Raw genomic sequence first — 27,407 nt, forward strand, 5'->3', positions numbered from 1 at the left:
GTGCCAGCTGCTCACCGTGGGTTTAACTCTAAGTGCTCCAGGCGCTTACTACCTCTTAAATTCCTCATTCTTTTTGAACCCAAGGCCCGAGGTTCTCCTCACAGGCACGGCAGTGTCACACAGCTCCCAGAGAGCTCCCAGAGCACTTGGAGCTCCTCAGAGCCACACTGAGCCCAGGCGCCCCTCGGGTGGCTGAACCCTGCCCATACTTTTACGTTTTGTATTTATTTCTACCACTTTTTCGGCCCAGCAGCGCCGGGCCACCCCACACAGAGCTCCGGGGCACCACAGCGCGCCCGTTACCCCCGTTAAGCCGTGAGGGGGGCGGCCGGGCGCGGGGATTTCGTGCTTTATAGAAGCCTCGGGGCGAGCTGCGGGGCCGCCAGGCGCTGAGCCAAACGCCCCCGAGCCGCAGCGGTGCCCCCGGGGGGGCCGTGCCCGGTGCCGGTCCCGTTCCGCGGCCTGAGGCGAGGCCGGGCCCTCAGCGCCCCTCAGCCACCAGGCGAGGCCCTCGGCCCGCCCGCCATAACACGCACCGCGCGCGCGGGGCCCTCTGGGAGTTGTAGTTCGCCGCGCGGCACTGCACCATTATGAGTGATGTGGCGCGGACTACAACTCCCAGCACCCCCCGCGCTTTGTTTTCCTTCAAACGGCTCCCAGCCCCTCCGCGCGCGGCCCCTCCCCTCCCAGCCTGGCGGCGCGCGGGGGGCCCCTCCCGTGTCCCTGCGCGGCCACCGTCGGCTCGGCCCCGCCTCCTCCCCCCTCACCTCACCCCCCCCTCCCCTCAGCTCCGAGCCCTTTGACCCCGTTGTTATGCCGGGCCCGAGCCGCCGCCGCCGCCGCCGCCTCCTCCCGTAGCGCCCGGAGCCGCCCCCGCCGCCCCGCCCGGCCCGGCCCCCGCCCCCAACCCCCCCCCCTGCCCCCCCCCAGGCCGCCTCACCTCGGCCCCGCCCCGCCCCCGCCGCCGCCGCCCGCCCGTTGCTGCCGCCGCCGCCGCCCGCCCGCCCGCGCCTAACGGTCCGCGCCGCGCGGGAGGGAGGAGGAGGAGGAGGAGGAGGAGGATGAAGGAGATGAAGCAGCGGAGGAAGAAGGAGCGCACGTGGGCCGAGGCCGCCCGCCTGGTGAGGGGGGGGGGGGGAGCAGGGCCGGGAGAACGGGAGGAGGAGGGGGGGGGGCGGGGGAGCGCCTCCAGGACCCCCCCGGGCCCACCGGGACGGCCCGGGGCTGAGGGGGGCTGAGGGGGGCTATGGGGGGTTAGGAGGGGCTGCGGGGGTTGGGGGGGCTTCGCCAACACCGGGGGTGTCCCGGGCCTGGGTCCGCCTCCAGGCCCCCCCGGGCCCAGCGGGATGGCCCGGGGCTGAGGGGGGGCTGAGGGGCTTGGGGGGGGTTGGGGGGGTTCCCCAACACCGGGGATGTCCCGGGTCCGGGGCCGCCTCCGGGCCGCGGCGCTCCGTGGGGGGCTCCTGGGGTGGGCCCCGGGCTCGGGGGGTGCCCGAGGGGCTCGCAGCCGCCCCACGGTGGGAGCCGGCCGCTGGTGGCCTCCTCCAGGCCCTCTGGGGCTCGGTTGGGCACCCGCAGACCCCCCGGGAGAGGCCTGCGGGGAGCCCCGGGGGTGCTGCCAGCACCAAGGGGGCTGCTCCCGGTACCGAGGGGCAGAGGGATCCCAGCACGGGGAGAGTTTGGGGCCGGCCGTGCCGGGAGCTGGGCTGAGCCCTGGGGTTGGTATTGGTGTTCTGGGGATGTTTATGGAGCCCTCCAACTTCCCAAGCGGTGCCCGCAGCGGTGGGGCGGCTCCTTGCTGCCCACCGCAGCTTCTCCCCGTGGAGCCTTTAAGCTGAATCCATCCCGACCCCAATTTGTGAGCAAGGGAACGCGACAAACCCAGCCTGGACACCTCACAGGTAGCAAAGGTGAATGAACAAGTGAGCTCCTCTTGTCCTGCTGGTGTGCACTGAGCACCACAGCTCGCTGCCTTGGTCCCCAGGCAGCAGCCACTGTCCTCAGGGCACCCTGCGGGGGATCTCTGCAGATCCCAGGTGCTGCTGCATGGATCGAGCAGAGATCCCATCCCTGCTGCCGTTAGCTCCATAGCGATGCTCAGCCTCTGCTCTGCAAGGATGCAGGCCTGCTCGCTACGGAGGAAGGGATTTATGGGGCTTGAGGGTGTTCTGCTGGCTTGTTTGGTCTGTTGGGCAGTGTTGTTCTGATGTTTTAACCTGGTAAAGTTACGGTTTGGAGAGCACAGACATCAGGAGGGGACGGCATGGGTGAGTCCACCGAGCGTGTCCTACAATAGGGTCTTGGTGCCTCTCCTGTGTGAGACTGGTTTGGATATCCGAGTGAGTTCTCGCTGCTTGCCAGGGAGAAACCTAATCAGACAGGCATCCGTCTTCCAGCAACTTGCATAATCTTTTGTGTGAAAATGATAATGTTTCTGACCCATGTGACGTCGCTTGAAAAACTGGAAAAGGGTGCAAGTGAACCTCTGCAGAGCCTGGGTGCGGGAAGCCGGCGCTGCGGGGCCGCACCCTGCGCCCCTGGGAGGCTTGGTGGGTAGCGACCTCGTGGCTGGAGCAGCACTGGGTGATCTGGTACCAAATCCCCTCTCGCTCAAATGTCCTGAGCTCTGAGGGATGAAAGATCCCTATCTATGGGCTGCCCAGAACACCACATGCTGCTGGGTTTCTAAGAAGCCGTTTCCTGATGTGCCTCCCCACCCTTGTGGAGCGATGGGGAAGGGATCTCTTCACAAACACTGCTCTTCTCACCTACTGCTCTTCTGGCTAGAGCCTCGGGCACATCACAGTAGGTGCGTGAGATGGCTAAGCCTCAGCAGCATCTTAGAGCCATTGAAGAACCAGAAATAGAACCATCTCCTCCTAGATTATCTACTTAGAGAGACCTGCAGTTGCGTAGCTGCACTTCCAGCTTGCAGGACTGATTGTAAATCCACTAAAAATAGATCTTTATTTAACACTAGGCTTACACATGCTCCCTGTCAAAATGCTTTTAATTTTCCTTTCTGACGCACGCTATTGGATTCTGCATTCCTCTCAGTGTTTCCGAGAATCACAGGCAAAAGTGCTTTTTAGTGTTGCTGCTCCTACAGAGCTAATATCATGCACATCCCATAAAATAAGCCTTCAAAGATCTGTTCGAACACCCAGAGCCACGGAACTGTTGGACAAGTGCTGTCAGTGCCAAACACCTCCAACACGGGTGATTTCGTGGGGGGAGCGATGTCAGGCTCCAGCACAGGAACCCCTGGCTCTCAGTACTACAAATCCTGGAGGGGAAAATCCTCGTGGGTTGGTTACGGTGTCGCTTGTGCTGCAGGATTAACGCGGCACGGGCAGGGTCGGGTTGGGGTATGGCTGCTGGAGGCTGGGCTCTGCTGGCTAACGAGGCAGGATCTTCTCCCAGCGCTTGCGTTAAGTAGTCTGTACACTTAATATAGCTGTTGATTGGAAATTGTTCCCCTGAGCGCAGATTCTTTTATCTTTATGTAAATGCTCATTCATGCTCAGTTTTAGGCTGCGCTGTGTCTGACACTTGAGAGAGGTTTTGTAAGCTGTGAAGAATTTCCTTGTTTTTTTTCAGAACAGGCATCTTCCCTTTTGTGGATCTTGCATCTGCCCCTGCAGCGATGTGCTTCCCCTTGTCAGCCTGTCCCCTCGGAGCGATGGGCAGTGACAGATTCCGAGGGAGGCTCAGAAGAATGGTAACCTGCGGAGGTTTTCTGATTAGTGAAGGAAAAAGTGTGATGGAGCCATATTGACAGGGAATTAAAATTGTTTACTCTTTGAGTATAGCTCATCACTTTGTGTTTTCACCATGTGTTATCTCAGGGTTTGTAGTTCTCCCCTCCCAGGTTAGCATCACTTATTCGTGTGATCTTCAAGCATCTGAAAAATCCATATAGGGCGGATGTCATTTAAGAAATTCCTTAATCAAAACCCGTGGCTGAGCTCTACAGTAACGTGAGGTTGTTTTTTCCTTATTTGCAGAGGTTGGGAGATGGGATGGAGACCCAAGTGGTCCCCTGCGTGGCATTGTTTGGGAGTGTCCCATTCACACAGCCCTGCAGGGCAGGCAGCAGTCCCTGTGCCTTGACACGTTGCTGCAGTGACTCAGTTCTAGATGCTGCTGATAGAACTGGGGCGTTTGGGTTCCTCTGCTGCTTCTCACTCAAGTCAAACTGAAAGCCAGTGTGGTGTTGTGGAGCCCTCTAAAGCCTGGTGACAAACAAAATCAGGATTGTGCATCACCGTAGCCATTACACTTGGGGAATTTAGATTGTGATTATGGTCAGAAAGTTCCAGGCTGAATACCCGTGGCCACTTTTCTTGGCTGTTTCGGGCCACGTCACACGCCTGTGGTGCAGTCCTGACGCTCGAGCAGACCCAGGGGTCTGCTGTAGCAGTGCCTTGCATTCAGGGAGCAGCCCTGTCTGCTTCGACAGGAGGCAGAGAGTCTCAGGGAGTTGTAGGGTTATCTGCTTCCAAAGAAACGTGGTGGTTTACATCTACTGCAGCTTTCTTTTGGTCATTGTTTCCTGATTTTTGGGGATAATCTTCTTATCACAGAAAAGTCCGGTCCTCTTTTTGTGTCATTGAAATTCTTATTTCTAGATTCTTTGGAGCAGTAAGTTCCACAGGCTTTAAAAGTAATGAATAGCCTCTTTAATCCTTCATGTGTAAGTGGCAATTCTGCTCTTCCTATGATATATGAAAGGATGAGGTGTTATTTATTTTATTGCCTTTTTAATACCTGACTTTACTCGTTTGCTTTCAAAGGCAAGCAGTCCAAATCTTTTTAGTGTCTACCCATAATTTTTCCCATATCCTTTGCTGTTATCTTAGTCCCTTTCTGAGTTCTGTCCTTCTCTGACAAGAATTCTGACTCTGGAGGTGGAGCGAAGCTGAAATGAATGCAGTAATCCAAGGAAGGTAGGCTTTGGAATTACGTCGTTGGGCAGTGATACTGTTATTTCCAGAAAAGTACTGGATTCTCTGCTGAGAGGTGGAAAGGTACGTGGCAGGGAGGGCTTTTACATCACTGAGGGTCTCTAAGCACTGTACGGTGTTGAAGGCTGGATGTGGTAGCAACGTGGTCAGATGCAGGTCGAAGTCTGGTAAAGCACCAACTGGCTTTCTTGTTACGGGGTCAAAGCCGAATTCTGCTGCTTTTTTCTTCTTCGTGTTCATATTTCAGCTGATTAGGGACCAAGTGAAGGTGAGCCTGTTGTAATGCATCACCTTGAGGTAGCCTGAAACTTTTAGCATGTCTTTTGTAGGTAATGCTGTGCCACTTAGAACTTTCTTTGTCTCTGAACTCTATGGAGCAGTTCTGTGAATACAGAAGCAAGTTCTGTGATGACACCTGGTGTTTCTGTCTCCCCAGGTGCTGGAAAACTACTCGGATGCTCCCATGACCCCAAAACAGATTCTGCAGGTCATAGAGGCTGAAGGACTAAAGGAAATGAGGTTAGTATTGGGGATCTCATTTAAAACTGTGCATGGAGGGTGAGGAGGCCTCATACAAAGCCTTGGCTTGTTTCGTGTGATTCTGCCTCATCTCTAGCCCACTTTTCTTCCTTCTTTCTCTGCCAGCATGGTGATTTCAGATTACATTACAGACATTTATATTCTTTTTTTTTTCTTTGACAATAACTGGAAGCTTTTCTTGGATTTTTTGATAACATACAGAGCCCCCTTCATCCACCTATTGTGAAATAAATGCCTGTTGCAGCTCTGACTCCTGTATTGTATTTGCCACTCACGTGTTTCTCTCATAAGTAGCTCCTGGTACGTTCTACTATGGTGGCTCTAGTTCAGTAAGTTTAAGTTCTGTCTCCTTTGAGGCTTCATTTCCAGAGCAGACATTATATAGTAGGAGACTCAGAAAAGTCTCCTTTGTTTTATATTACTGTCCTGGCTTCTGCTCAGATTTTTGAGCACTGTGGTAGTGCTGCTTACACTGTTGTGGCTCTTGACATTTGTGCAGAAGATATGTCCTTCTCAGTCTGGAAGAAAACTGATGTGGAACTTAGGAAGCTACAGGAGTGGGAGATTATTTTCTTTGGTTAAGTTCCTGTGGACCTCTGTTTCTGTGAGCCAGTAGAAAATAAGGATTGTCTGGCACATCAAAGAAAATAAGTAGCCGTGACAGTCCAAGTGCCTCAGTTAGTGCTGTGTGGCCCCCCACCAAAAAGAAAAAGAGAAAGGATGAGGATTTGAGGTTCTGCATGAGTTCTGCCACTGAGGACCAGTGGCAGAAAAAGCAGTCTTTTCCATCCACAGCCTATTGACTGACTTCTGCAGATGTGCAGACTTCTTCTAGTCGTGATTACCTCCTCGCCTTGATTCTGCAGACTGTTTCCCACCATTGGGTTTGCATTTTTTTGAACCTGTGCTCAACCAGCTACAGAAAGTAAACTGATTTCTTCTGGGACCCAGCAACTCCAAGCGTTATCTTGTTTCTGCTCCGTGTTTGTATGCAAAGTCAGGAAACAGCTGTGGTGGTTTGAATAGTGAAAAACTTTGATGCACGTGGAGGTGTTGTGCGTGGGAGTTACCATTGTTTGGTGAGGTGCTGTGCCACCGTGCTGCTGCATCAGTACTGGAGCTGCTGGAAGCTTGTGGCTTGGGATCCTGAGTAGATCTTCTGTGGTTTGGATGCGGGTGGTGGTATCACAGCCCTGAGGCAGGCTTTTAATGAAAACTTTATCTTTGTTTTAATCAATATATCTGTTTTAATCAATAGCCTGCACCTTTCTTAGATCAGCCCTGTTGTTCAAGCAGGTAGCTAGCTGAAGCCCTGTGTGCACAGGCTGTCCTGTGCTACAGGTAACAGCAGATCCATTTTCTCAGACATTAGTTATTGTGATGTTCTCCCTGTTTTTGACAAGTGACCTGGCACAGCAGGTAGCTAAGGACCCAACTTCGCAGCATGCATCATGCTAAACCCCACCGAGCTACATCGTTTGTTTAGAGGCTGGTGGTTTTCCTTTGGGATGTCTGTTTTCTTCCCGTTATTAATTCTCTGCTTTAAGCAAAGACTGTTTTCTTCACCGCATAATTGTTCAAAGAATGCAGGCAGTGATCCTGTCTAGCTAAATATGCGGCAGGCTTTCCTGGTCCTTGAATAAAAGGCCTTCCTGAAACTCCATTTCCTGAAGGAAATGGCTTGGCGACTCAAGATGTGGTTTTCCCTTTGAATCAATTTAAGGCAGTGTTGTCCTGGTCCGGGGTAACGCCAGCCTGTCGGAAGGGTCCTGGCCCCTGGTTGTCCTACGTGCCCTGTGCACGAGCTGGGACGTTGGCATCCAACACCGGAGCTGGATTCTGCCTCCTGGGAAAGTTTTAACTATTTGTGTTTTTTTCTTCTTTGGGGGAAAAAGTATGGTTTGTTTTTTTTGGTTGTTGTTGTTTGAGGGGTTTGGGTTTTTTTTGCCATTCTAAGAAAACATGTTCTGTGTCTGGTTGGGTTGCTGGGTGTTCCGTTAAATACAGAAGGGAAAGCACTAACAGGCCAGAAGGCTGGAAATTTTTTTTCATAGTATCTAAAAATGATCGAGGGTAATTTCCTCTGTTGTTGAGGCTTGTGAATAAACACCCAACAACCAAATGCATTGAGGGTGGAAACAGAAATTGTTCTAAGTGCAGTTTTCAATCTGAGAATGATTTTCTTTGAAATGTTTTGTCTCAGTCCAATTTTCAGTTTCACTTTTAATAATTTTGAAATCAATATTGCTTTAATGTCTTTTCCAGGTAACTTTCTGCATGCACATGTGTGACTTATTGGAAAACATGAGATTCACATGCCCAGAAGTTCCATCAGTGTGAGCGTAGGCTGCTTTAATCACAAATGGCAAAACCAGGCTGGTACAGAGGACTTGACAAATCAGTTCATCAGACCTTTTCTATCTAACCCTGCCAGTGCAGTCCTGTCTATTAGGAGAGACGTTTCAGAAATGTGTATAATTTTTGCTGACTTTGTGTTTTTCTGCTGCTGAGTAAATCTGGTTTTTAATAAATTCAAACCAGTCCTGAAAATTTGAAGCAAAAAAGGAATAATACAAGTTAGAAAGGGCTAAAATAATGACCAGGAGTAACTTCAAAATCAGTGCGTTTCCTGTTTTCTGCGGATTGTTTTACTGTGATGCGTTGAGGCTAATTACAGGTCAAACAGGAAAACAGTAATACTATTCTGACTGAAGAGCCTATCCCATAAGGTTAATAAGTATCATCTTTATTCTCCTAAGTCAGATAAATGATGCTAATTCAAAGAGATCTTTCAGGCCGTTTTCTTGATCAGCCCCTGCTTCTGGTGTTTTTTGTTGTTTTGTTTTTTTTTTTAGTTATAGTCTGAGCCCCTTTCCTGCCTTCCTCTTTTTCAGTGGCACTTCTCCCCTGGCCTGCCTCAATGCCATGCTCCATTCCAATTCAAGGGGAGGTGACGGCCTCTTTTACAAACTGCCTGGACGGATCAGCCTGTTCACACTCAAGGTAAATGTTGAGTTTCTACTCTCAGTTGAAGGCCAAGGTGCAAGCTCTGCTTGTAATGCATAGCTGCGTGCTAAACTGTTACTGAGCATCATATGAGCTGAATGTGCTGCATGTGAGATCATCCTCTGGAAGTGTGTCTGGAATTCATTATTTCACTTTAGTTTGTACCTTTCGGCTATATTCAGCCATAGGTGATATATTCATTTTAAACCCCTTATTATTTCTTGAATTGCTCAAGTAAGATAAATTCTTCTTCCAGTATTTGGAGTTCAACTCAGGTGGCTGATTATCAGAATGGTCCTGTTTCACTCCTTTTCCGACAGCCACAAGGCCAGCCAATAAATTACATTGGTCTGAGAACTTGTAGCTCCGAGTAAAATCTCAATTGGAAAATATATTTTCATTTTCTCTGGGTGGATGGTGTTTCACTGCATCCTGTGTACAGTTAGCATCACCATCTTCCTCACATCTCAAGGTCCCTCTGAAATGTTTTTTATTTTAGTCTATTGTCCCAGTAATCATAAATGTTGAAAATATTTCTGGTCTCAGGCTTTTCTTCTGCATTGTTTTGTACTGTTGGATTCCCTGATAAATATCAGCTTAATAGGCACTGGTATTTTGGCTATTTTGTTTGCATCCTTTTTTCCTGCTGTCAGAAAATTTTGTTAATTTGTCATACTTTACTGCAAACAGATGGAATTGAAATGGCTTTGATTATACAAGTAGTAAATGCATCTACTAAGCTTGCTATCTTAGTAGATGATAATTCTGGTGATACTTGTTCTTTTAGTAGTAAGAGTGAGATATTTCTTTTCATTAGAAAGTGCTTGCTTGTTTCTTGCAGAAAAGCATGATACGTTAACTTTACATGTTTTGGATATATTTGAGTTATTCATCTAGGAAGTGTCTGTGAAGCGTGCTGATAGTTAGGATGACTTCTTTCCATTAGGAGCCTAAACATGCTTAAAAATATCTTACTGCATCAAAGGGATTAAAATAGGGAAGATAAAAAATCTAAACTAAAAGCTGCATCCACTAAACCATCTGTTCCCATTGGCTCAAGTGGTAGTTGTAGGAAGGACTGTAGTCACCTGAGCTTTGTTTGCCCCTTTAGAAGGATGCTCTTCAGTGGTCTCGAAATCTGTCTGTGCCAGAAGGGGATGAACTGGAGGATACAGCAGACGCAGAAAGCTGCGAGTCCAATGAAGCAAGCACTGTGAGTGGTGATAATGATGGTAAGTGTCTGATAACGTTAATCGTAAGTTACAAGCATCTACTTCTGTGTCTGACCAAGTGCCCGTCTATTTCAGTGTCTCTTGATGAAACCTCCTCTAATGCTTCCTGTTCCACTGAATCTCAGAGCAAGGCATCCTCTACTGCCAGGGAGAGCAGCAGAACAGCCTCACAGGTAGGAAAATGTGGGGCTAATAGAAGCACAAAGCCTCCGAAGGGAAGCTTTCATTGCTGCATGCTGTTGGGATTAGCATGACAGGGACTAGGTGTGCACAGGTGCCTCGGGGAGAGTTACGGGCATGTCTCCTTAGGCAAGGAGTTTCTATGACATGGAGGGATCATATACAAGGAGGTAATTTTGAATACTCCACTATTTGTACATGTAATTAATGACTGACACGTGAAGATTTACCTAGGATTTACCTAGGAGCTGGGTGGTTCTTTATTTGGTAAATATGGTACATGGAAGATTAACCTGTCTTTCTGTAATGTCTTTCTTTGTTTTGTTCTTGTTTTCTTTCTGGACCACAGACAACCAAACAAAAGAAAAAGACCGGTGTAATGCTGCCACGTGTTGTTTTAACACCACTGAAAGTAAATGGGGCACACATGGAGTCTGCATCTGGTGAGCATTGCTTTTGTTTTGGTGATTTTTGCAATGGCTCTGTAGTTAGCTCTTAATCAGTAGTTCCTAATTGTAAGTTTGACTGAGGACTTCTTTAACAATTGCATGTGACTGAGTTGTGCTGTTGAGTGTATGTTTATCTCCATCAAAATAGCTGGTAACTGGACAAAACCTTGTAGTAGTGAAACTGTTGTTCTTAGCAGGTAATTTTGGTATGCTAAAACCACTCTGCAAGTTGGGCTTCTGCTGTTCTTTGCATGTTTTTGTGAGATTGTTTTGCTTTTAGGCTTCACAGGAAGGCATGCTGATGGGGAGAGCAGTAGCACATCCAGCAGTAGCAGCAGCTCTTTGGCCCTGTGCAACACCACCTTGCGCAGTAGAACAGAAATAAACAGGGATCCGCCACAGCTACTGAGAGGTATCCGAAAGCCCACAGCTGGTAAGTGCTCCTGATTAAAGTTAGGAGAAAATCATCCATAAAAGCAGGCAATGTTGAAATCTGTGTATTTCTGACAAAAGAGCATCAGGGTTCTCTTCCTTTGGAGGGCATACAACATTCTTAAGGCTCTTCATCTGGACCTTCCTCTCTGAATCATAGCGAGCCAGTTGTTGAAAAGTTTATCTAGTCTGAAAAGCAGTATCAAGAACTGTACCTGAATATGACAAAAGTATGACCTCATATCAAAATCCCACATGCGTGCTTGCTATTAATTAGCATGGCTGACAGAGCCGTTCTTCACACTTGAATACTACAGTCTCTACTCGTTTTGCTGCAGTAGTTTGTGTTGTGGGGTTTTTGCCCATAATGCTGAAACATTTTTGTACAATAATGTTTATCTTATTTGCCTGTCCTTAAACTACAGGGCAAATGAAACGAAACAGGGGTGAGGATATTGACTTCGAAACACCGGGTTCCATTCTTGTCAATACAAACCTGCGAGCTCTGATAAACTCCAGAACATTTAACGCGCTCCCATCGCACTTCCAGCAGCAGCTTCTTTACCTCCTTCCAGAAGTTGACAGACAGGTATGGAGGTGCAGCACTTGGGTGTTTTCCACTCGCCATGTAGCCTCTTGCTTGCGGAACATCTGAAGCAAATGTTTTCTCTTTGTCCTGTTTTTTGTCCTCTTAGGTTGGGGCTGATGGGCTGATGCGTCTCAGTGGCAGTGCTCTGAATAACGAATTTTTCACCCATGCTGCTCAGAGCTGGAGAGAAAGACTAGCTGATGGTGAGTAGGTTTGCTTGTTTCTGTGGTTGGAGAATGGGAAATCATTTTGTGGGCTTTCTTTGTTTTTCCTCTTATCGTTAGCAAATGGAAATCTAGTCCAGTTTGGCTGTATATCTGGCTGTATTGCCCCCAGTTTTTATCTTTTTTTTTTTTTGTTGTTGTTAAAATCAAAGATGTGTTTTCCTTAGGTGCCATGGGACCTTCAGAATGGAATGGTGGAGGTGTAAAGTATCATTAGACTTATCTTCTGTTAAATGGTGACCTACATCTGGTAAAACAGAATTTGTTCTGTTTTGTTTTCAGATTTGCTTGAGGCTGTATGACTGTCCTGAAGTAGTTGCAGGCGGCTTGTAGATCTGTAGTAGGGTGGAGAGCAGCATGATAACAGAAGATCTGTCCTTCAGAGAGAGAGAGCTGCTGTACTATACTATTAAAACAAAAAAAAAGGTTACATTTGCAAAATTTATTTTGTTTGGAACTGAATTTCAGTATCTTGCTTTCGTGTAGGTGAATTCACACATGAAATGCAAGTTCGAATTCGGCAGGAGATGGAAAAGGAGAAGAGAGTGGAACAATGGAAGGAGAAGTTCTTTGAGGACTACTATGGACAAAGGTAATAAATTTTGCCTCCTCTGTCCTGTTTTATCTATGCTTATGAAGGCAGCCGAGTGTTTCTGCTTGTGGTTACCTGAGAAGATGCACCATGAACTCCTTGTAAAAATATAGTTGTGGAGTGAATCATTCAGACTGTTGCTTCAGGGGAATCCTTAAGTGGAAGTGGCTTGGTCAGAGCAGACTTTTATAGCCTGTTTATTTTGTTTTTGAGACAAGTGAATACTATTTGTTTTCCATCACAGATCTTTACATTTTCTGATTTTCCTCGTTCCCTGTGACAGTAGTGTGGGATAGCAGATGTACAGGTTATCTCATTGCAGACTGACTTAATGAGGTTTTGATGAGTCTCTGCTTTGTAATGTGTATGTTACTATGTATGGTGGTGACAGTACAGCTATAAATAATAGATGAAATGCTTAAATTAGGATGGGCTTTAGCTTCTAACTAGTTTTTATGTTTGCCTTATAGGTTGGGCTTGACCCAAGAAGAATCCCAGGAGCAGAATTTGGTGCAAGAAGATGCTGAGAACAGGACAGGACTGTCTGTTAAAGGAGAAGCAAGATTGCCACGCGGTCCTTCTACACGGCAGAGAGACGGGCACTTCAAGAAACGCTCCCGGGCCGACCTGCGATGCAGAGCCAGGAGGAGCCTGTACAAATTACGTGAATCTGAGCAAAAGGAGGCCTCCAAAGAGACTGCCTCTGTGGGACCAGATTCCTCTCTTCGTAAAGAGACCAAACCTGAGATGGACCTGAAGAAAGATGATCCGACAAGCACTTCTACTGCAGTACTGAATCCAGAGAGTTCAGAACTGCATCTCTCTCCAGAAACTTCCAAGTCGCACAGTAAATCAGAAGATCCATCATCGGCAGCTGCAAGCAGAATTCCTAGTTTGCCCCAGGAGAACTCAGCTCGGGAGTCAAAGGACCAGAAGAGGAAATGCTTTGAGGAGGCTGCCTCTGCATCCTTCCCCGAAAAGAAGCCCCGGCTTGAAGATCGTCAGTCCTTTCGTAACACAATTGAAAGTGTTCACCCAGAAAAGCCACAGCCTACTAAAGAGGAGCCAAAAGTCCCACCCATCCGGGTAGGAAAGAGAATTATAGCTGCTTGGTATCCCAGGGCTATCATGCTTATTAGCATCAAAGCATTATTGAAATGTCAAGTGTTGTCATCATAGCAGAAGTAGTGGCAGGGTTTCATTGGCAGAGCTGGCTAAGTACCTCGGATTACCACAGGTCGCTATCTTGTTTAGAAGGGCAAAGAATGGAAAATCATTCCAAGGTCTTTGCACAAGAGCGCAGGGTAACCTTGACTGTTAGTTTGCATTTTTGCGGATACAGAAATCACTTTTCCCGAAACTATCTGACTTGTTGCAGAGGAGACCTTCAACTCATGTTCTTTATCATGTGTAGTTTCCCAATTCCTTTCCTTTGGGGGCAGAAAAGTATTCCTTCTGACTTTTGCTGTTTTAACTAGAGGCATCCATCTTGCCAGCTTCAGAGTAGTCATCCTGATGCAAAGGAGACCATTTTGATTTCTAAAGCTCTGAAAGCAAGCCACCCGTTTCATATTCATCTGCTGGCTCTGGTAAAGCAGTGTTAATGCTAAGTGAGCTTTACGTATCGCGTGACAGAGCGCATAAGCAGAGGTTACGGGAGCCATGCTACTTCTCTGCCAAAGTTTGTTTTTAAGTTGGAATTTTAACTCTTTATACTGAATTCTCATAGCAAGACTTACGATGAACAGATGTTAATAAAATGCATTTCACTGTCTGAAAATAGTCGAGCCTTAGCACTAAGTGCTTTTCTCTTTCTTTCAGATTCAACTTTCACGTATTAAACCACCCTGGGTGGTTAAAGGTCAGCCAGCTTACCAAATATGCCCCAGGATCATCCCCAACACGGAGCCCTCCAGCCGGGGCAGGAGCGGGGCCCGAACACTCGCAGACATTAAAGCCCGTGCTCTGCAGGCCCGAGCCCAGCGAGAAGCTGCTACAGCTGCCATCGGAGGTGGGGGTGGCCCAGGCGGAGGGAGAAGCACTGACGAAGGAGGTGGCGGAGGAGAATCCAACAGCCACACAGAGCACAGGAGATCAAAGAGAACTCATGGAAAGCGTTCGTCAGATCTACAACGAACACAATTACTGCCGTCTCTCCGTCTAAATGGAGAAAAGGCTGACTCTGAGATGGCTGCTCAGGCAGCTAACGCGGATTCCTTTGCCTCTTCAACACAAGACTCCTTTTCTTCAAAGCGTGAGGGAAGCGGCGTTCCGGAGCGCGCTGCAGGCACTAGCTCAGGGGAAGCTCAGCCCGTGGATGGCTCACCTAGAAGGCAGTTCTGTGATGCTGTGACTGGGTCATCGTCTGACAGTGCAACTTTGGAGAGGCGGGAGGAGAGCCCTGAACAGCTCCCCTGTGATGCAAGGACTGAAACCCCAGCTTGTGTTGCATCAGAGGAGAGGCAAAGTATAAAGCTGAAATGCTTGGTTCCTCCAGTAAACGGTTTGTCTTGTTCTCAGGTACAGGGAGCTGTGATCAGCCCTACAGGAGATGGGATTCCGTCAGAACTCAAAGGTGGTGGCTCTCCCCCAGTACAGCTGGATTATCATTCTGATGTTAAGGAAAATTCCTCCAGTTGTCCTGCTCTTCTGCCAGAATTGTCATCAGGTGGTAAAGAATGCCGTGAGCCAGAAGTGATATCTAGATTTAGATGTAATGGTTCTGAAACATTTGTGGAACAGTGCGTGAGAAATGATAGCGATAACTCCAGAACAGTGACTGCCGGAGTGGAGAAAGTAATGCCTGCACGGTATCAGTTCACACATCTGCAGGCAGAGAAAGAGAGAGATGGCAAAACAAGTAATGAGGAACAGAATACAGAGTCTCTGGTGAAATCCTCTTTATGTGAGGACTTCATTTCTCAGAATAGGATAGATACCTCTGAAAAACTTGCGCAGCCTAGAGAGAGGTGCCCCAGAACAGAATCGGAAGATGTGTGTCAGCCACTGAGAGCGACTCAAGAGTTCAAGCTGAATGGAGACGATGAAGTACGGAGTACACACAGTGAGACAACAGATACTGCTTCGGATTTTGAAGCTGACGTAGCTGATGAGAACATAGAGATGGATATATGTTTCAGAAGTGTCAACTGCAGGGAGGTAGCAAGGAAAGACTCCTGTCAGAGCAACGCTGAGAGGCGTGATAGAGTTAGATCGAAGTTACCTGTGGAAGCAGATAGTCTGGCCTGTGTTGTGGACTTCCCTTCGGTCACAGAGACGAGCGCTGCACCTCCACCTCAGAGATGGGGGCCGCATGCACCATTGCCCCCGAAATCCGAGAGGCTGTCAGGTTCTGCTCGGCCCATATCCTCTGTTGAAACCAACAACCCTTTGGTGATGCAGCTGCTTAAGGGGAACCGTCCACTGGAAGAAGTCATCCCAGGATCTCAAGCCAGTGTCAAGCTGGAAGTTACACAACCGCCTGCAGACAAGCAGTCAGAAGGCCTCTCCGTGCAAGTGGAGAGAGGTAGCAGTTGCTATTTTGGCAAAGAATCTTCTCCAGATGTACAAATGAAGACAAGCACCCTAAGCAGGAGTGATGACTTCCACTCAGTGAGATCTGTAGACCCCCAGGAAAAGAAGCGGGGACCAGGGGCAGCGGTGCCTAGAGCAGAGGATATGGAGAATCAGTCTATTCCAGAAAAACATTCCAAAATTGACTCAGCTTTAAGCTGCCAAGACCAACTAGTAAATATGGCAAGTGCCTCTCAGAAGCATGAAGAGATGAGCCCTCAGGAAAGAACGTTTTCTTCCTGTAGCTTTGAAGAGCAAAAGGAAGTGTCCAAGATCCATCGGGTGCCCCAGCGCAACCCACTAACAAATGTTATCACAAATAAAAGTCCTGAGAAGTTGAACCCATCTCCAGAGCCTCCGTTTTTATCTCCAAATGTGAATTCTCTTGGTCCAAATCAGACAGGGAGTACACCGGCCAGTAAAAATTACATTGGAGTTAAAGGCAAAAAGCTCTTTGGTTCTGGTTTTCCTTGCAACGCCAGTGTCAGACTACATCACTCGAGGGCTTCAGATCAAGTTTCAGACATGGGGACCTTGGCCCCCAGCAAACAGATTCCTCTGACCAAGAGCTGTGCGTCTGGAGAAGGAATGCCAGGTGTAAGGGAAGAATGGACTTCAAAGCAGCACATGAACACCATGGGAGAAATAAGAAACGAGAACGCGCTGGCATGTGACAGCCCAACCAAGAACAGTGGAGAGAAGCAGAAGGAAGCAGCACAAAGCCCTCTGGAGCTGACTGAGCACTTGCAAAGTGTTCCGCTGGTTATGGACCTGCCATTTCTTAAGTTTTCAAGGGAACCAGGGAAAAGACACAATCACCCTTTGGAGCCTTCTTCCATACCTTCTCAGTTCAATATCAAACAGGCATTTTATGGGAAGCTTTCTAAGCTGCAGCTTAATTCCACCAGCTTTAATTATTCATCTAACACTCCAGCTTTTCCCAGAAGTCTTGCTGGAAGCATGATGCAGCTAACCCACAAAGCGAACTTTGCTGCAAACCATAATACATCCCTTTCTGTGCAGATGTTTGCTGATAGCAGCAGTGTTGAAGAAATATCGTTCAAGTGTTCGTGCAGCCTTAAAGCCATGATTATGTGTAAAGGCTGTGGGGCATTTTGTCATGACGACTGTATAGGACCCTCTAAGCTTTGTGTATTGTGCCTTGTGGTGAGATAATAAATTATGGCCATGGGACAAATTGTATATTCAGTGTGTGTATTTTGATAATGACTGATCCTAAAACCTGTACACAAAATGCTATTCTGTTTATAGTAGAAATGCTGTTACACTTTGTTTTGGTGAGGAAAGTTGACTTGCCTTCCCACTGAAATCTACAGCGCAAAAACCCTTCCTTGCTCACAACTACTCCACTGTCTGTGGGCTGCGCCCCACTGGAGCCATCCTTCTGCTTAACGCTCTTGTGGAAATACTGATTGTGCTCTGGTACACATGCTGAGGCTAACACCTGGCCGGGAGGCAGTTTGCTGTGGCAATCCGTGGACCCTCTGTAGAGGAAATCTTTACATCCAAAGGAACTGGAACAGGGTGTTTTCTATTTCAGGGCTGCGCTAGGTTAGCCCCTACAGTCTTCCACTCTCCCCTTCTGCCATCTCCATTCTCGGTTTGTGTGGGCAGCACCACTGTGCAGTAAGTGCCAGCAGAAAGCTGCTCTGCAGGTGACGGTTCTGCACGGGCTCTGGATGCTGCAGGTGGACGGAGGGACCAGCGAAGCACTCTGCAGGTGGAGCCGCGTGCAGCTGACCGGGTACTGGATGGAGCTAACTGAGAGGATGCAAGAAGCAAATAGGTGGCACGTGCCAACCGAATGCCTTCTGCTGGTCTGCATGGGACTGCGTGCCTGGCTGAACTCTTGGACCAGCTGCTGGGACTGCCTCTTTTGGCTGGCTGTTGCTGCAAGTTAGTGGGGAAAGTCAAAGGTTCCTAGAAGCTCGTTTAGGTGGCCAGCGATCTCTGTATTGTAGCTCTGCAATGAGGACCTTAACGTGACAGCATCTGACCACTTGCAAGTGTCTAGCTGTGCATCTGTGTGACGATCATCTAACATTTAAAGCAGTATTTTTTTTTCCTTTTTTTAAAAAAATATTTTCATTCTTGGATGTATAAAGTGAATTATTTGGCTCCTGTAAGTATCCTCTATGCATCTGTTTGATCATGTATTTATATGTTGTACACAGTACTGGCCAACTCTGTAAATGGATGTAATGTACATAGAACATAAAGGGTTCTTTTTTTCCTTGGATTTTCGGGCTCTACAGCAGTATTGCATTAAAGTGGTGTTAGTTATTAATCTGCATCTGTAGTCAGAGCCACTGTATTCTGTCTTACCTAGCGTGAGGCTCGACATGCAAAGGTGACTCTCGGTTCTGACAGCCTCCTCCTCTGCCCAGGGCTCCGTGCTGTGTTGTGCAGGTAGACTGTGATGTAGAAGCTCGAGGATGACCCGAGGGGCTTTGCTGAGCTCAGTGTGCTTTCCTGGTCACTCCGAGCTAGCTGCCAGCTGTCGCTGTAACCGCATCTCCCAGCGCTCGGCTGGGGCTGCACTGCAAAAAGCTGAACGGCCTCATGCAGCCGTCGGCTGGCAGAGAGCAGAAACTCCTCTCTTCCTCCTCGGAATAATTACCAAAAGTGAATTGCTTCAACGGGGGCAAAAGTCGGCTGTTCTTCAAGCACACAGTAGCAAGAATTGTGGGGGGGTTATTTGTTATTTTTATTTTTTTCTGCTTGTATCTTTTCTAGCTCTATCCTACCTCCCTTCACCGTGCACTTTTTTTTTTTTTTTTTTTTTTTTTTGTTAAACTGAGATGCAAGCCTGAGGGATGCAACAAGTTTAGTCTCAAATGGTTTATCTTTAGTGCATCTGACAGTCTTCATGTTGTGGAAGGAGAGCGAGAACCAACTCCTGCGTGCACACGCGCACCCTGGGATGAGCTGAAACGCAGTGTTAGTGAGGTCGGAGCGGAGGTGTGAAACCTGCTTACCAAAGATCGGGAGCAGAGCTGGGCTTCTCCGGCTCTGTCTCCTCTGGGGCCACTGTAGTGTACAGATTGAACCGGTCTGGTTTGCAGAGCCCTCCGGGGGGGGCCTGCTCATGTATGTCCCTTGTGGTATTGGAAAAATAAACACTCTGTAAAACCTCCATTTGTGGTTTCAATCCTCTTTTTCTGAAATCATCCGCTGTGCTCTTTAAGGCAATATTGCTTTTTTTTTTTTTTTTTTTTTTTAACTGGGAGCGCTCCAGAGCTTCTGGGCTCAGATGATTAAAAAGAGGGGGGGAGTGTTGTTGTCACAGCCTCATCACGTTGTTTTTTATACACTTGCAGATAACCGAGGACCGTGCACCTGCTGCAAACACTGCGTGGCTCTTGGGAAGTAGATGCTGGAAAGGCTCACACAGAAGCCGTGTGGCTGTGGGATGCTGCTGGAGCCAAGTTTGCACGAGCCCCTCCGCAGTGACAGCGACCCCAGCCACCTGCCTCCCCGTGGCACCGGGCTGCAGGCGATGCGCTGGGGCTTCCCCAGCAGCACCGGGCAGAGCCTCCTCTGCTCCTGCTGTTGTACAGCTTCTGTGCTGTGCTGCTGTCCTCACAAGCTGCTGAGTAAATGGATCTGGGAATGTTTTCAAAAGCACAACATTGGGATACCAATTCTACTGTTGTTTGTGGGTGGATTTTTTTGAAACTATCTGTACATTATTGATACATTCTCTTTTTTTTTTTTTCTAGGTAGGAAGCATTTTTAAAAAGAACAACACGAAAGATCCCGTTAACGTGCCTCGTTTCTGCTCTCACCGCGTGGATCTTCCCAAGGCAGGTGGCGATCTCATGCAGCGGGCGGTGGGGCTGCTGGGGGTGCTCGGATCCGTGCAGCAGTGTGGTGTGTAACGAGGCTCTGTCGTGCTGCAAAACGGCCGTGGCCGTGCTCTGCTCTCAGCTCCACCACGCAATTAATGCCGGGCTGTTTGCGTGCACGAGCGTGGTGGTAACGGAGCCCACATTCCTTGCGCTGCTGGCTTTAAAAATAGTGATAAGGCTGAAAGGGGGGGGAGCAAAACCAAAAGCTGGATGTTTGCTCCATTTGAGTGCAACAAGAAGCTCTGTCCCAAGCACGGGAGGAGGTTAAAGCTCTGAATCCCTCGCTTTTGGAGCTGGGATGTCTCCATGTAGCCGTCAGTCCTCGCCGCAGTCTTTCGGCAGAGGCAGCTGGCTCGTGGAAACCCCCTGACCTCAGCTGGCTGAACATCAGCTGCTGCTGCTCTGGGGTCCTGTTCATGAGGGGAGCCGTGGGCTGGGGCAGCAGCTGCTTTGGCACCAGCTTGGCAGGGAGAAAAGGGGGCTTGGGAAGGAGAAAAAGGGGGCTGTGGCTTGGGGTCGTGTGCTGGTGGTACCCTGTGTCTGCAAACATGGGTGCCTTTAAACATACCCAGGTAATTTAAGTAAGCCAAAACCAAGGAATGCAAAAACTTTGTTGTTACTTAAGGGAGCTTTAAAATTGTTAAATAATTGAAATCAGCAGTTGTCTTTTATTGGGGTGGTGAATGGTGATGTCAGGATTAGTTATCTGCAGAGCAGAGGAGCTCGGAGGCTTCAAAGTTAAACCGTTATTAATGGCTGAATTTCACACAGAACAAATATAAATATTTTTTTTTTTTCCTCCATGACATTTATCTGCTAAATAACTGATTTCCTCTTCCAAAGGCAGTCTCCTGCCCGCTGTTGGCATCCCGCTTTGCAGCGCCGTGGAGCAGTGGACAGCCCAAGGCTCTCCGTGGCAGAGCTGCAGGAGCAGCAGCAGGAATTTCCAGAGGTAGGGGAAGGGCTCTGCACGGCCACGCGACTGCTGCTGCTGCTGCTGCCTGTGATTTGCAGCAGCACCTCCCTGGCTTGGTTTTCACTTTGGGAACAGAGCTTCCCCAGGGGCTTAATGTGTGTTAAAACTGAATGGTGTTCTGGAAGTGCTGGGACATGCATTACCTGCGGTAGCTGTGTGTGCACACAGACACACGTGTGTTAGCAGCAATTAACACGCAGGGGCCGTTTTGGGATGCGCTGTCCCAGCTGACTATTGACGAGTGCAAATGTTCAGGGCACCCTTGGGCTGCTCGCTCAAGGCTTTGGCAGCAAATCCCTGGGAAGGTCCTGCCCGTTCCGCATCACAGGTAAGGGCGTACGTCAAAATGGGATGTTTCCACCAAAGCTGTGACCGGATTTGACTCATCTTTCCTCGGCCCTCCTGACTCAGCCACTCACTGAGCCCGGTCAGGAGATTTTATCTACAGAGCGCTTTGAGATAGACATTTTATGGATGCAAAGATTTATTATACTTAATGAATAAAGCTGATAACGAAAAAATCAGTATTTTCCATGAGGAGAGGGAGAACTTTCCACAAACTTCAATGAAAACTCCATATTTCCACAAAAAACAGACACTTCACAAAATTAATTTTGTCAAAATATAAATTAAGCATTAATCCGTGACTATCCCCGCCTGTGAGTGCTAACGCTGCTCTCTACGGTAACTGCAGCTGTCTGTTACGGAATGGAAAGCACAGCTTATGTCAAAATAATTGCATGGTCAATTTTTTTTTTTTAAAAAGACCTAAATTTAGAAGCCACCAGGTTTTGGTGGCGAATGACACTGACCTCTGGCGCGCTGCGGGGCTGGGGCTGGGCTCTGCCTGTGCTGCGGGGAGCAGACGCGGCCGGCGATGGCGCGGGGCGCAGCGGGGAGCCAGCAGCCCCCGCTGGGGTTGATTTTGAGGAGAGAGCCCTTTTTGTTATACAGTGTTTATTAAGTAGATTCAGTCTTATATATGATATACAGATTCAAAAGAAAAAAAAAGGATTCCACATACTTATGAAATCAGTGCATTTAGCAAGTAATACCATGGAGATAACAGCTTGATTAACAGCTCATTGGTCTTTGTTAAGTGAGGGGAACAGGGAGTTGGCCTGTGCTAATCATTCCACAAACAGAACAGAATTAAGTTGCATCACATATATAATAGACACACATTCTAAGAATTAAAATATTAAGCCACATTTACTGGAAAAATCCACAGTATATAACACAAATAACTCTTATCAAGCTCGTTGAGGAGGAAGTGCTCATCTGCTTAAGAGCCACATTAAGTTGCATAGGTGCCTATCTGCAAAAATATCATTTTGAAATGAATCAATTGATTAAGCAATAAAGTGTCACCTTAAAAGCTGGATTAAGTGCCATATGCTTTCTCTCTGGCCCCTCTGGAAAGCGCTGGCTTTCCGAAGAGCCATCTTCTGCTTCGTTTTGGAGCCCCTCCGTCTCCCGAGGGAACGCTCTCCTACCATTTTAATCTGAAATTAACATCTCGGGCGATTTAACCGTGTTAGTTAAAGTACGTTTCCAATTATGCCGATGAGTGTTTCCCCCCCCCCCGCTTCCTCACAAGCCCCCAGTTGGCTCGATTGCGCTTCTCCATTGTTTGGACCCTAAATTGAGCTGGGCAGCTTTCACCTTTGTGCCTCCGATGTCAGAAGGAAGATGGTGAAATAGCAGGACCGTGCCATTTGTGTTTGGAGGTCTGGTTATTTAGTGAACTGAACTTCAGATTAATTCTCATTTTGAAGCGCAGCCAATCTTTAAATTGGCCACAGGAAAAAAAAAAGTGATAATATCTTGTGCAAAACCCAAAGCTGTTTAAAGGGCGTTTGGATTCTGTGGGGTCTTCCTTAAGGTAGGGACGTGTGTCAATGAGGGTGAGTGAGGCTGTGGCTTTGTTAAGCAGACGAACCGGGTGAGGTGCAGCTTCCTCTTCAACAGCAGGTCTTGCAGAACACACAGGGGCCGGGAGTTCTGTACATGTAAACAGTACACTTTCACTGAGTCCAAAATTAGGAGCAAAAATACAAAGGTTCACATTGGTCTTAGGTAGATACAGGCGAAGAACTGAGCTGTACAGCTCCGAAACAACCAAACAAAAGTTTCTAAAGCACCACTAAATTATATAAAAATCAGACCATGGACGGATTGTAGTTGGTATTCTGGTGAAATACTATGCTACCTTGTAAAAAGTTTTACAAAAAATTACAAATCAAAAGTATATTAACCCTCTGAGTTCAAAGCAGCATTTTTGTAATGAACTGGTACTAAATCCGACAGCCACCCGTGGGAGGGAAGTGGCCCTTTGGATCGGGGAGGTACGAGTTACATCTGCTCGGAATCCCGGGAACGCTCTCCCATGTAGAAACACCGTCATGGGAACCGCACATCCAGGGCAGGATGGTTGTATTTAAAAAAAATAATAATAATAATAAAACACCAAAAAAAAAAGCCTATTTTCTCGATCCGTGATTAGCTTTTCTTAAACAAAAAAAACATCCAGACCATTTGCTAACCCAGCATTCTCCTTTCACCTCTCAGAAAATCTGGAAAGCTGTTGTATTCTGCTCCTGCTCACTCCTTGTTGAGAACCTAGACTAGATCCTGACCCCTTCCTGCCTGGGGAGAGCACAGGAACGTGGCTGCGAAACAGTCCTGGCCCGCAGAGGAGCCACAGCTGGGTGCAGATCAGGTAAAGAGCACTGAGATGTCTGCGGAGCTTGCTCCAAAGAAACCATAAAGCTGTGGCTCACCAAAAAAAAAAATAAAATGAGAAGAAAAAAAAAAAAAATCCCTGACAGAGAAATTCGTAGTCGATCTCGTTTGTTTCATAACTTGTCACAGATGTGGCTGTCACCAGGGCTTTGGAAATCTGAGTCTGTACCATTCAGCTGCAAGTTATGAACATCAGTTGTTGTGACAGGGTAGACTGTTTAACATCCTTCCTATGCAACCATGAGTCTCATCTGTGTTCTACCAGCAGTTTAAAAAAGTGTAAGAGCTACTAAACTTTAATACATGCTAAGACAAGTTCAAAGGTGATCTGGTCAAGACAGCTAAAACTGGTATAAATAAAACTTGAAACAAACTGTAGCTGATGTCGATCTGTTCGTAAGCCCCTGGGTAACCTCTTTTTCGGTGAACTGGATGGCAAACCTATGGCTAAATGTTCTTCGGGGCCTCTTTCGGGAGCAGAGGCACCAATTGGGTTATAATCGTAGAGAGGGAGAATTCTGGGACAGCGATTGTCTCTGCCTCTCTTTCTTTAACATTAAGACTTTCACGAATGGCTGCGGTTACATCTTTTGTAAAAGGTTTGTTACTTCATGGTATCCACACAAAAATAAATATTTACATAAATTCCGAGTATGGGAGGATGCAGTGGACAAACCAAGCAGGCTTGTGAAGTGCTGGGGAAAGCATCGAGTCTGGAACCTGGCTCACGTGCGGCCAACGGGGCCGGGGTCCTGCTGCGGACCCCAGCCCCGCTCCCCTGCCTGCCGGGCCGGGGGGAGCCCGGCCCCAAACCCGGGGTGCTCCGAGCAGACACGATGCTCCCCGTTCCCACACCAGCACGGCACCAGCAGGCCTCCACCTTACCTCTCTCTGCAGGGACGCTCGGGCTGCGCGGGGCGGCCGGGAGCTCCGTCCCTTTTCTCCAAATGTCAGGGGAAGTTTAAAGGTTTGGGGAAAAACAGTCAATGCAGCGGCTCATCCCTTCTGATGCCGGGCCAGGCAAGCCTGTCCTCAAAAAGCCGGTGGCTTTTTCTGTACTGAAACTAAGAACTGGGTCTAGGTTTTGTTTTTCTTCCAGTGTGTTGGGCGTTCAGTTGGCTACCAAGGCTACTGAACGAGCTGCCCGGGTCCACTCCTGGCGGGGGACCGGCCTCTGCTACCTGTAACAGCCCCGGGCCGTGCCAGCAGGGCTCTCTGCAGCTCCTGCCCGCGCCCTCCGCAGAGCAGCAGCCCTCATCCTCAGGCTCAAAGCGGCCTAAAAAGAGAGGAAAAAAAAGAGGGAAAAAAAAGAAAAAAAGAAAAGAGAAAGCTGGCTCCAAGGAGAGAGAGTATCTCTGGTCCAAATGAGCTATATATGGTTTTGTACTTATCAAATCGATCTCGTGGTGACAATTCCTGCCCGTGAGCAGGGCCGGGAGGAGCCAGGCCAGCACTGGGAGGGAGGCGGCGAGAAGAATTGGCGGTGTCAGGCAGCACTTCTTGCTGCTCTATATGGCTACAGAGCGCCTTGCATTGCTTGGCTCTGCTCAGCATCCTAGTGCCTGAGCGAAGTCCCTGGTTTTAGCAGCACTGGTAGTAGGTATTGCACTGAGCAAAACGAAGTGCATTATTGGGGGAGAGGGACGGTAACGGGGCAGGATGGTAACCAGACTACGTTTTTTGTTTTTTGTTTTTTTTTTTTCCACACTTTGGGAATTGTGGGCTTGTTCCAGGACTGTGGCCAGGGAGGGGGGGGGAGGATCCTGGGCCCTGGAGGGCTTTTTTTGTCAGGTCTGCTGCTGAGCGGTGCCCGAACGTCTTCTGGGAAGGAGCGAGCCGCTCGCTGGCGGAGCTTGCTTTCGCGCAGAGAATCCGCGCTAGCCTTTATTACACCCGTGCGTGGTTTCTAAATAGTTTATTCTCTTGTTGCAACCCCCAGTGTCGGTTTCACACAGACTTTTGAGCACAGCCTCCCTCGCCGAGGAGCGCGGCGCGAGCGTGGTCGGCGCGCGCTGGGCCAGCGGCGGCACCCCGGCGGGACGGAGCGCGGCGCCGGCGGTCCTCGGCTGCTGGTTTGGTCCCGGGCTCCTCCGTGCTGTCCTGTCCGCTCGTCTGCCACGCTTACAGTCACAGAGCCAGCTTGGGAGTCCTGGAAAAAGCCCACAATGGAGTGTGAGGTAGAATACAGATGGTGAACGCGAGACAGTGTTTCTCAGGTGCTTCCTTCCTTCCTTCTCTGATCTGCAGTGACTTAAAGGAGCGCCAGACGTCCTTCTAGCCGGTCTGCCGAGCTTTGCCGAGTCTCTGCAGGAGATTTGAGCCCCCACTGCTGCTGCTACACGGGGCTGCTTAGCGCCAAGGTCTAAGCAGGACGCTCCCTCCGTTGGTCAGCTTCCACCTGCGCTTACCGGGGGCTGAGCAACCGACAGGCGCGAGGGCTGGACGGCGAACTCGCACCCTGTGGGACAAGGGCTCCCCAGAGAAACAGGCATAGCTGCCTGGAAATTAGTAGTGTAGTGATATGGAATGTGTTATTTCACAGGAATAAACTCCTTCCGATCAGACAGACAAAAAAAACTGGCAATCTGTACAAACTCAAAAGAATCCATTTTCAGAAAAATAAATTACTAAGGGGTGAGGAGGGTCCATTTCTCAATAAATATGTGATTCAGCTCACCTAAGACTTGGAAATTATCTGGGGACGGGATTCTAACATTTGGGTCCACAAAGGTTATTCTAAATACATCTGCAGCCCCAAACCTCCCCAGGCTCCCTTCTGCCCTTGAAAGTCCCACATCCTTCCAAGCCGCAGGTTTGGCTTCTGGTCAGCTGGACGCACGCGTGGTGGTACGGTTCAAAAATGTGTCCTTGTGCCTGAAGTCCCAGGTGCTTGGAGTGTAAAAGAAAACAGGTCTTTTGGGTTCCACCTTCTAAAACTACATGTACCCACTGCTTCACGGGAGGACGATGGTGGTCCTGAGCAGGACACTGCTGGGAGCCTCTTTCTAGCAGGTATAAATTGTCTTCTTGACAGAGGAGCGACGCAGACACGAGGAGTCAGTTCTGCTGTAAAATGAGGTTTTCCAGTTCATCTGCAGATCGGAGCAGAAACGCCGCGGACTCCCGGTAGCCGGCGATCAGCTGCCGCACCGCGCTGATCTCCGTGGGGCTGAGCTGGGCAGCCTGCATTCCCCTGCTGGTGCTGTTGGACGGGGCCGTGCTGGAGGCCCCCCCTTTCATGCTGAGATCAGTCGGACCTGCCAAGGAGAAGCGAGAGGGAAGCTCAGGACGAGGCAGCAGGTCCCCGGCCGGACCCCGCGCCGCAGCTGCGCTCGGAGCCGAGCACAGGTAAGCGGCCACGAGCTGCGAGGGAAGGGATTTTTGAGTCAACATTACAAAAATCACTTCCTGCACTTCCTCATCTGCTCTGCTGGAAGTTCGTGACCGCCGCCTGCCAGCCCCGAGCTGCCAGGCGCCGAACCTGCGCTGCCAAGCTGCCTGCCAGGGACGTCCCTGCCCCTGCTCAAACCCATCCTGCTTTTTTCCCTGCACGTGACAAGTCACATCCTGCCCAGGGTGCGTTTCCCTGTTTTATTGTGGGGTAACTGCAGCCCACGGGAGCCCGGGGGCACTGGCCAAGAGGCGCTGAGCAGGCTGCTGGCTCGGGCTGCCCGGACACACGGCGTGGGGAGGGCTGGATGCGCTCACTGGGCTGTACGTGTCCCTGGCTTAGTCCATCAATGAAATGGAGTCCTGCAAAACACTGGGAGGGGGGGAAGTGGGTTTGAGCAAGAATCGCCTTCAGTGGGGGATGGAGGGAGGAGGCAGCCCGGGGGTAGCAGCCCCCTGCGGGCTCCATCCTGCCCCGTGCCAGGGCAGCGTGCTCGCATGGTGCTGGGCAAGCGCCTGAGCAAAGGAAAAAAAATGGGAAGCAGAGGTTTAAAAATCCATTAAAAAGAAGCAAATTTGCTGATGTCTGCTATAAACGGAGCCTGTTTGCTCCTGCTGGGGCTCTCGGTGGGATGTGGCT

General features: G+C 49.1%; 2 protein-coding genes across 6 annotated transcripts in view; one reads left to right on the plus strand and one right to left on the minus strand.

The window, feature by feature from the left end:
- Positions 1 to 820: 820 nt before the first annotated feature.
- Positions 821 to 18,943, plus strand: ASXL1 (ASXL transcriptional regulator 1). Of its 2 annotated transcripts, XM_068700980.1 has the most exons (12): positions 825 to 1,121; positions 5,404 to 5,486; positions 8,402 to 8,510; positions 9,625 to 9,745; positions 9,821 to 9,918; positions 10,275 to 10,368; positions 10,655 to 10,807; positions 11,232 to 11,395; positions 11,502 to 11,598; positions 12,106 to 12,211; positions 12,682 to 13,297; positions 14,033 to 18,943. In XM_068700980.1, the coding sequence occupies exons 1-12, from the start codon at positions 1,062 to 1,064 to the stop codon at positions 16,958 to 16,960; spliced, it is 4,629 nt and encodes a 1,542-aa protein (XP_068557081.1). In that variant the 5' UTR covers positions 825 to 1,061; the 3' UTR covers positions 16,961 to 18,943. The 2 variants fall into 2 exon arrangements, with proteins under 2 accessions (XP_068557080.1, XP_068557081.1); XM_068700979.1 differs by having other exon boundaries at positions 821 to 1,121; positions 9,625 to 9,918.
- A 3,268-nt stretch (positions 18,944 to 22,211) lies between these two features.
- The window catches only part of NOL4L (nucleolar protein 4 like), a 58,305-nt gene continuing 53,109 nt past the window's right edge, over positions 22,212 to 27,407 (minus strand). For all 4 annotated transcript variants that reach the window (XM_068700985.1, XM_068700987.1, XM_068700988.1 and 1 more), the window contains one exon: positions 22,212 to 26,634. In XM_068700985.1, coding sequence (XP_068557086.1) covers positions 26,435 to 26,634 — 200 coding nt within the window. In that variant the 3' untranslated portion in view covers positions 22,212 to 26,434. The remainder of the gene's footprint in view (positions 26,635 to 27,407) is intronic.

This window comes from Anas acuta, chromosome 16 (assembly GCF_963932015.1).
Source record: "Anas acuta chromosome 16, bAnaAcu1.1, whole genome shotgun sequence".
NCBI classification, from domain to species: domain Eukaryota; kingdom Metazoa; phylum Chordata; class Aves; order Anseriformes; family Anatidae; genus Anas; species Anas acuta.

Coding starts and splice junctions, on each gene's coding strand:
- ASXL1 (XM_068700979.1), top strand. CDS start 1,062: ATGAAGGAGATGAAGCAGCGGAGGAAGAAGGAGCGCACGTGGGCCGAG. Junction 9,919..10,274: donor GCAGCAGAACAGCCTCACAG/GTAGGAAAATGT, acceptor TCTGGACCACAG/ACAACCAAACAAAAGAAAAA. Junction 10,808..11,231: donor TATCCGAAAGCCCACAGCTG/GTAAGTGCTCCT, acceptor CTTAAACTACAG/GGCAAATGAAACGAAACAGG.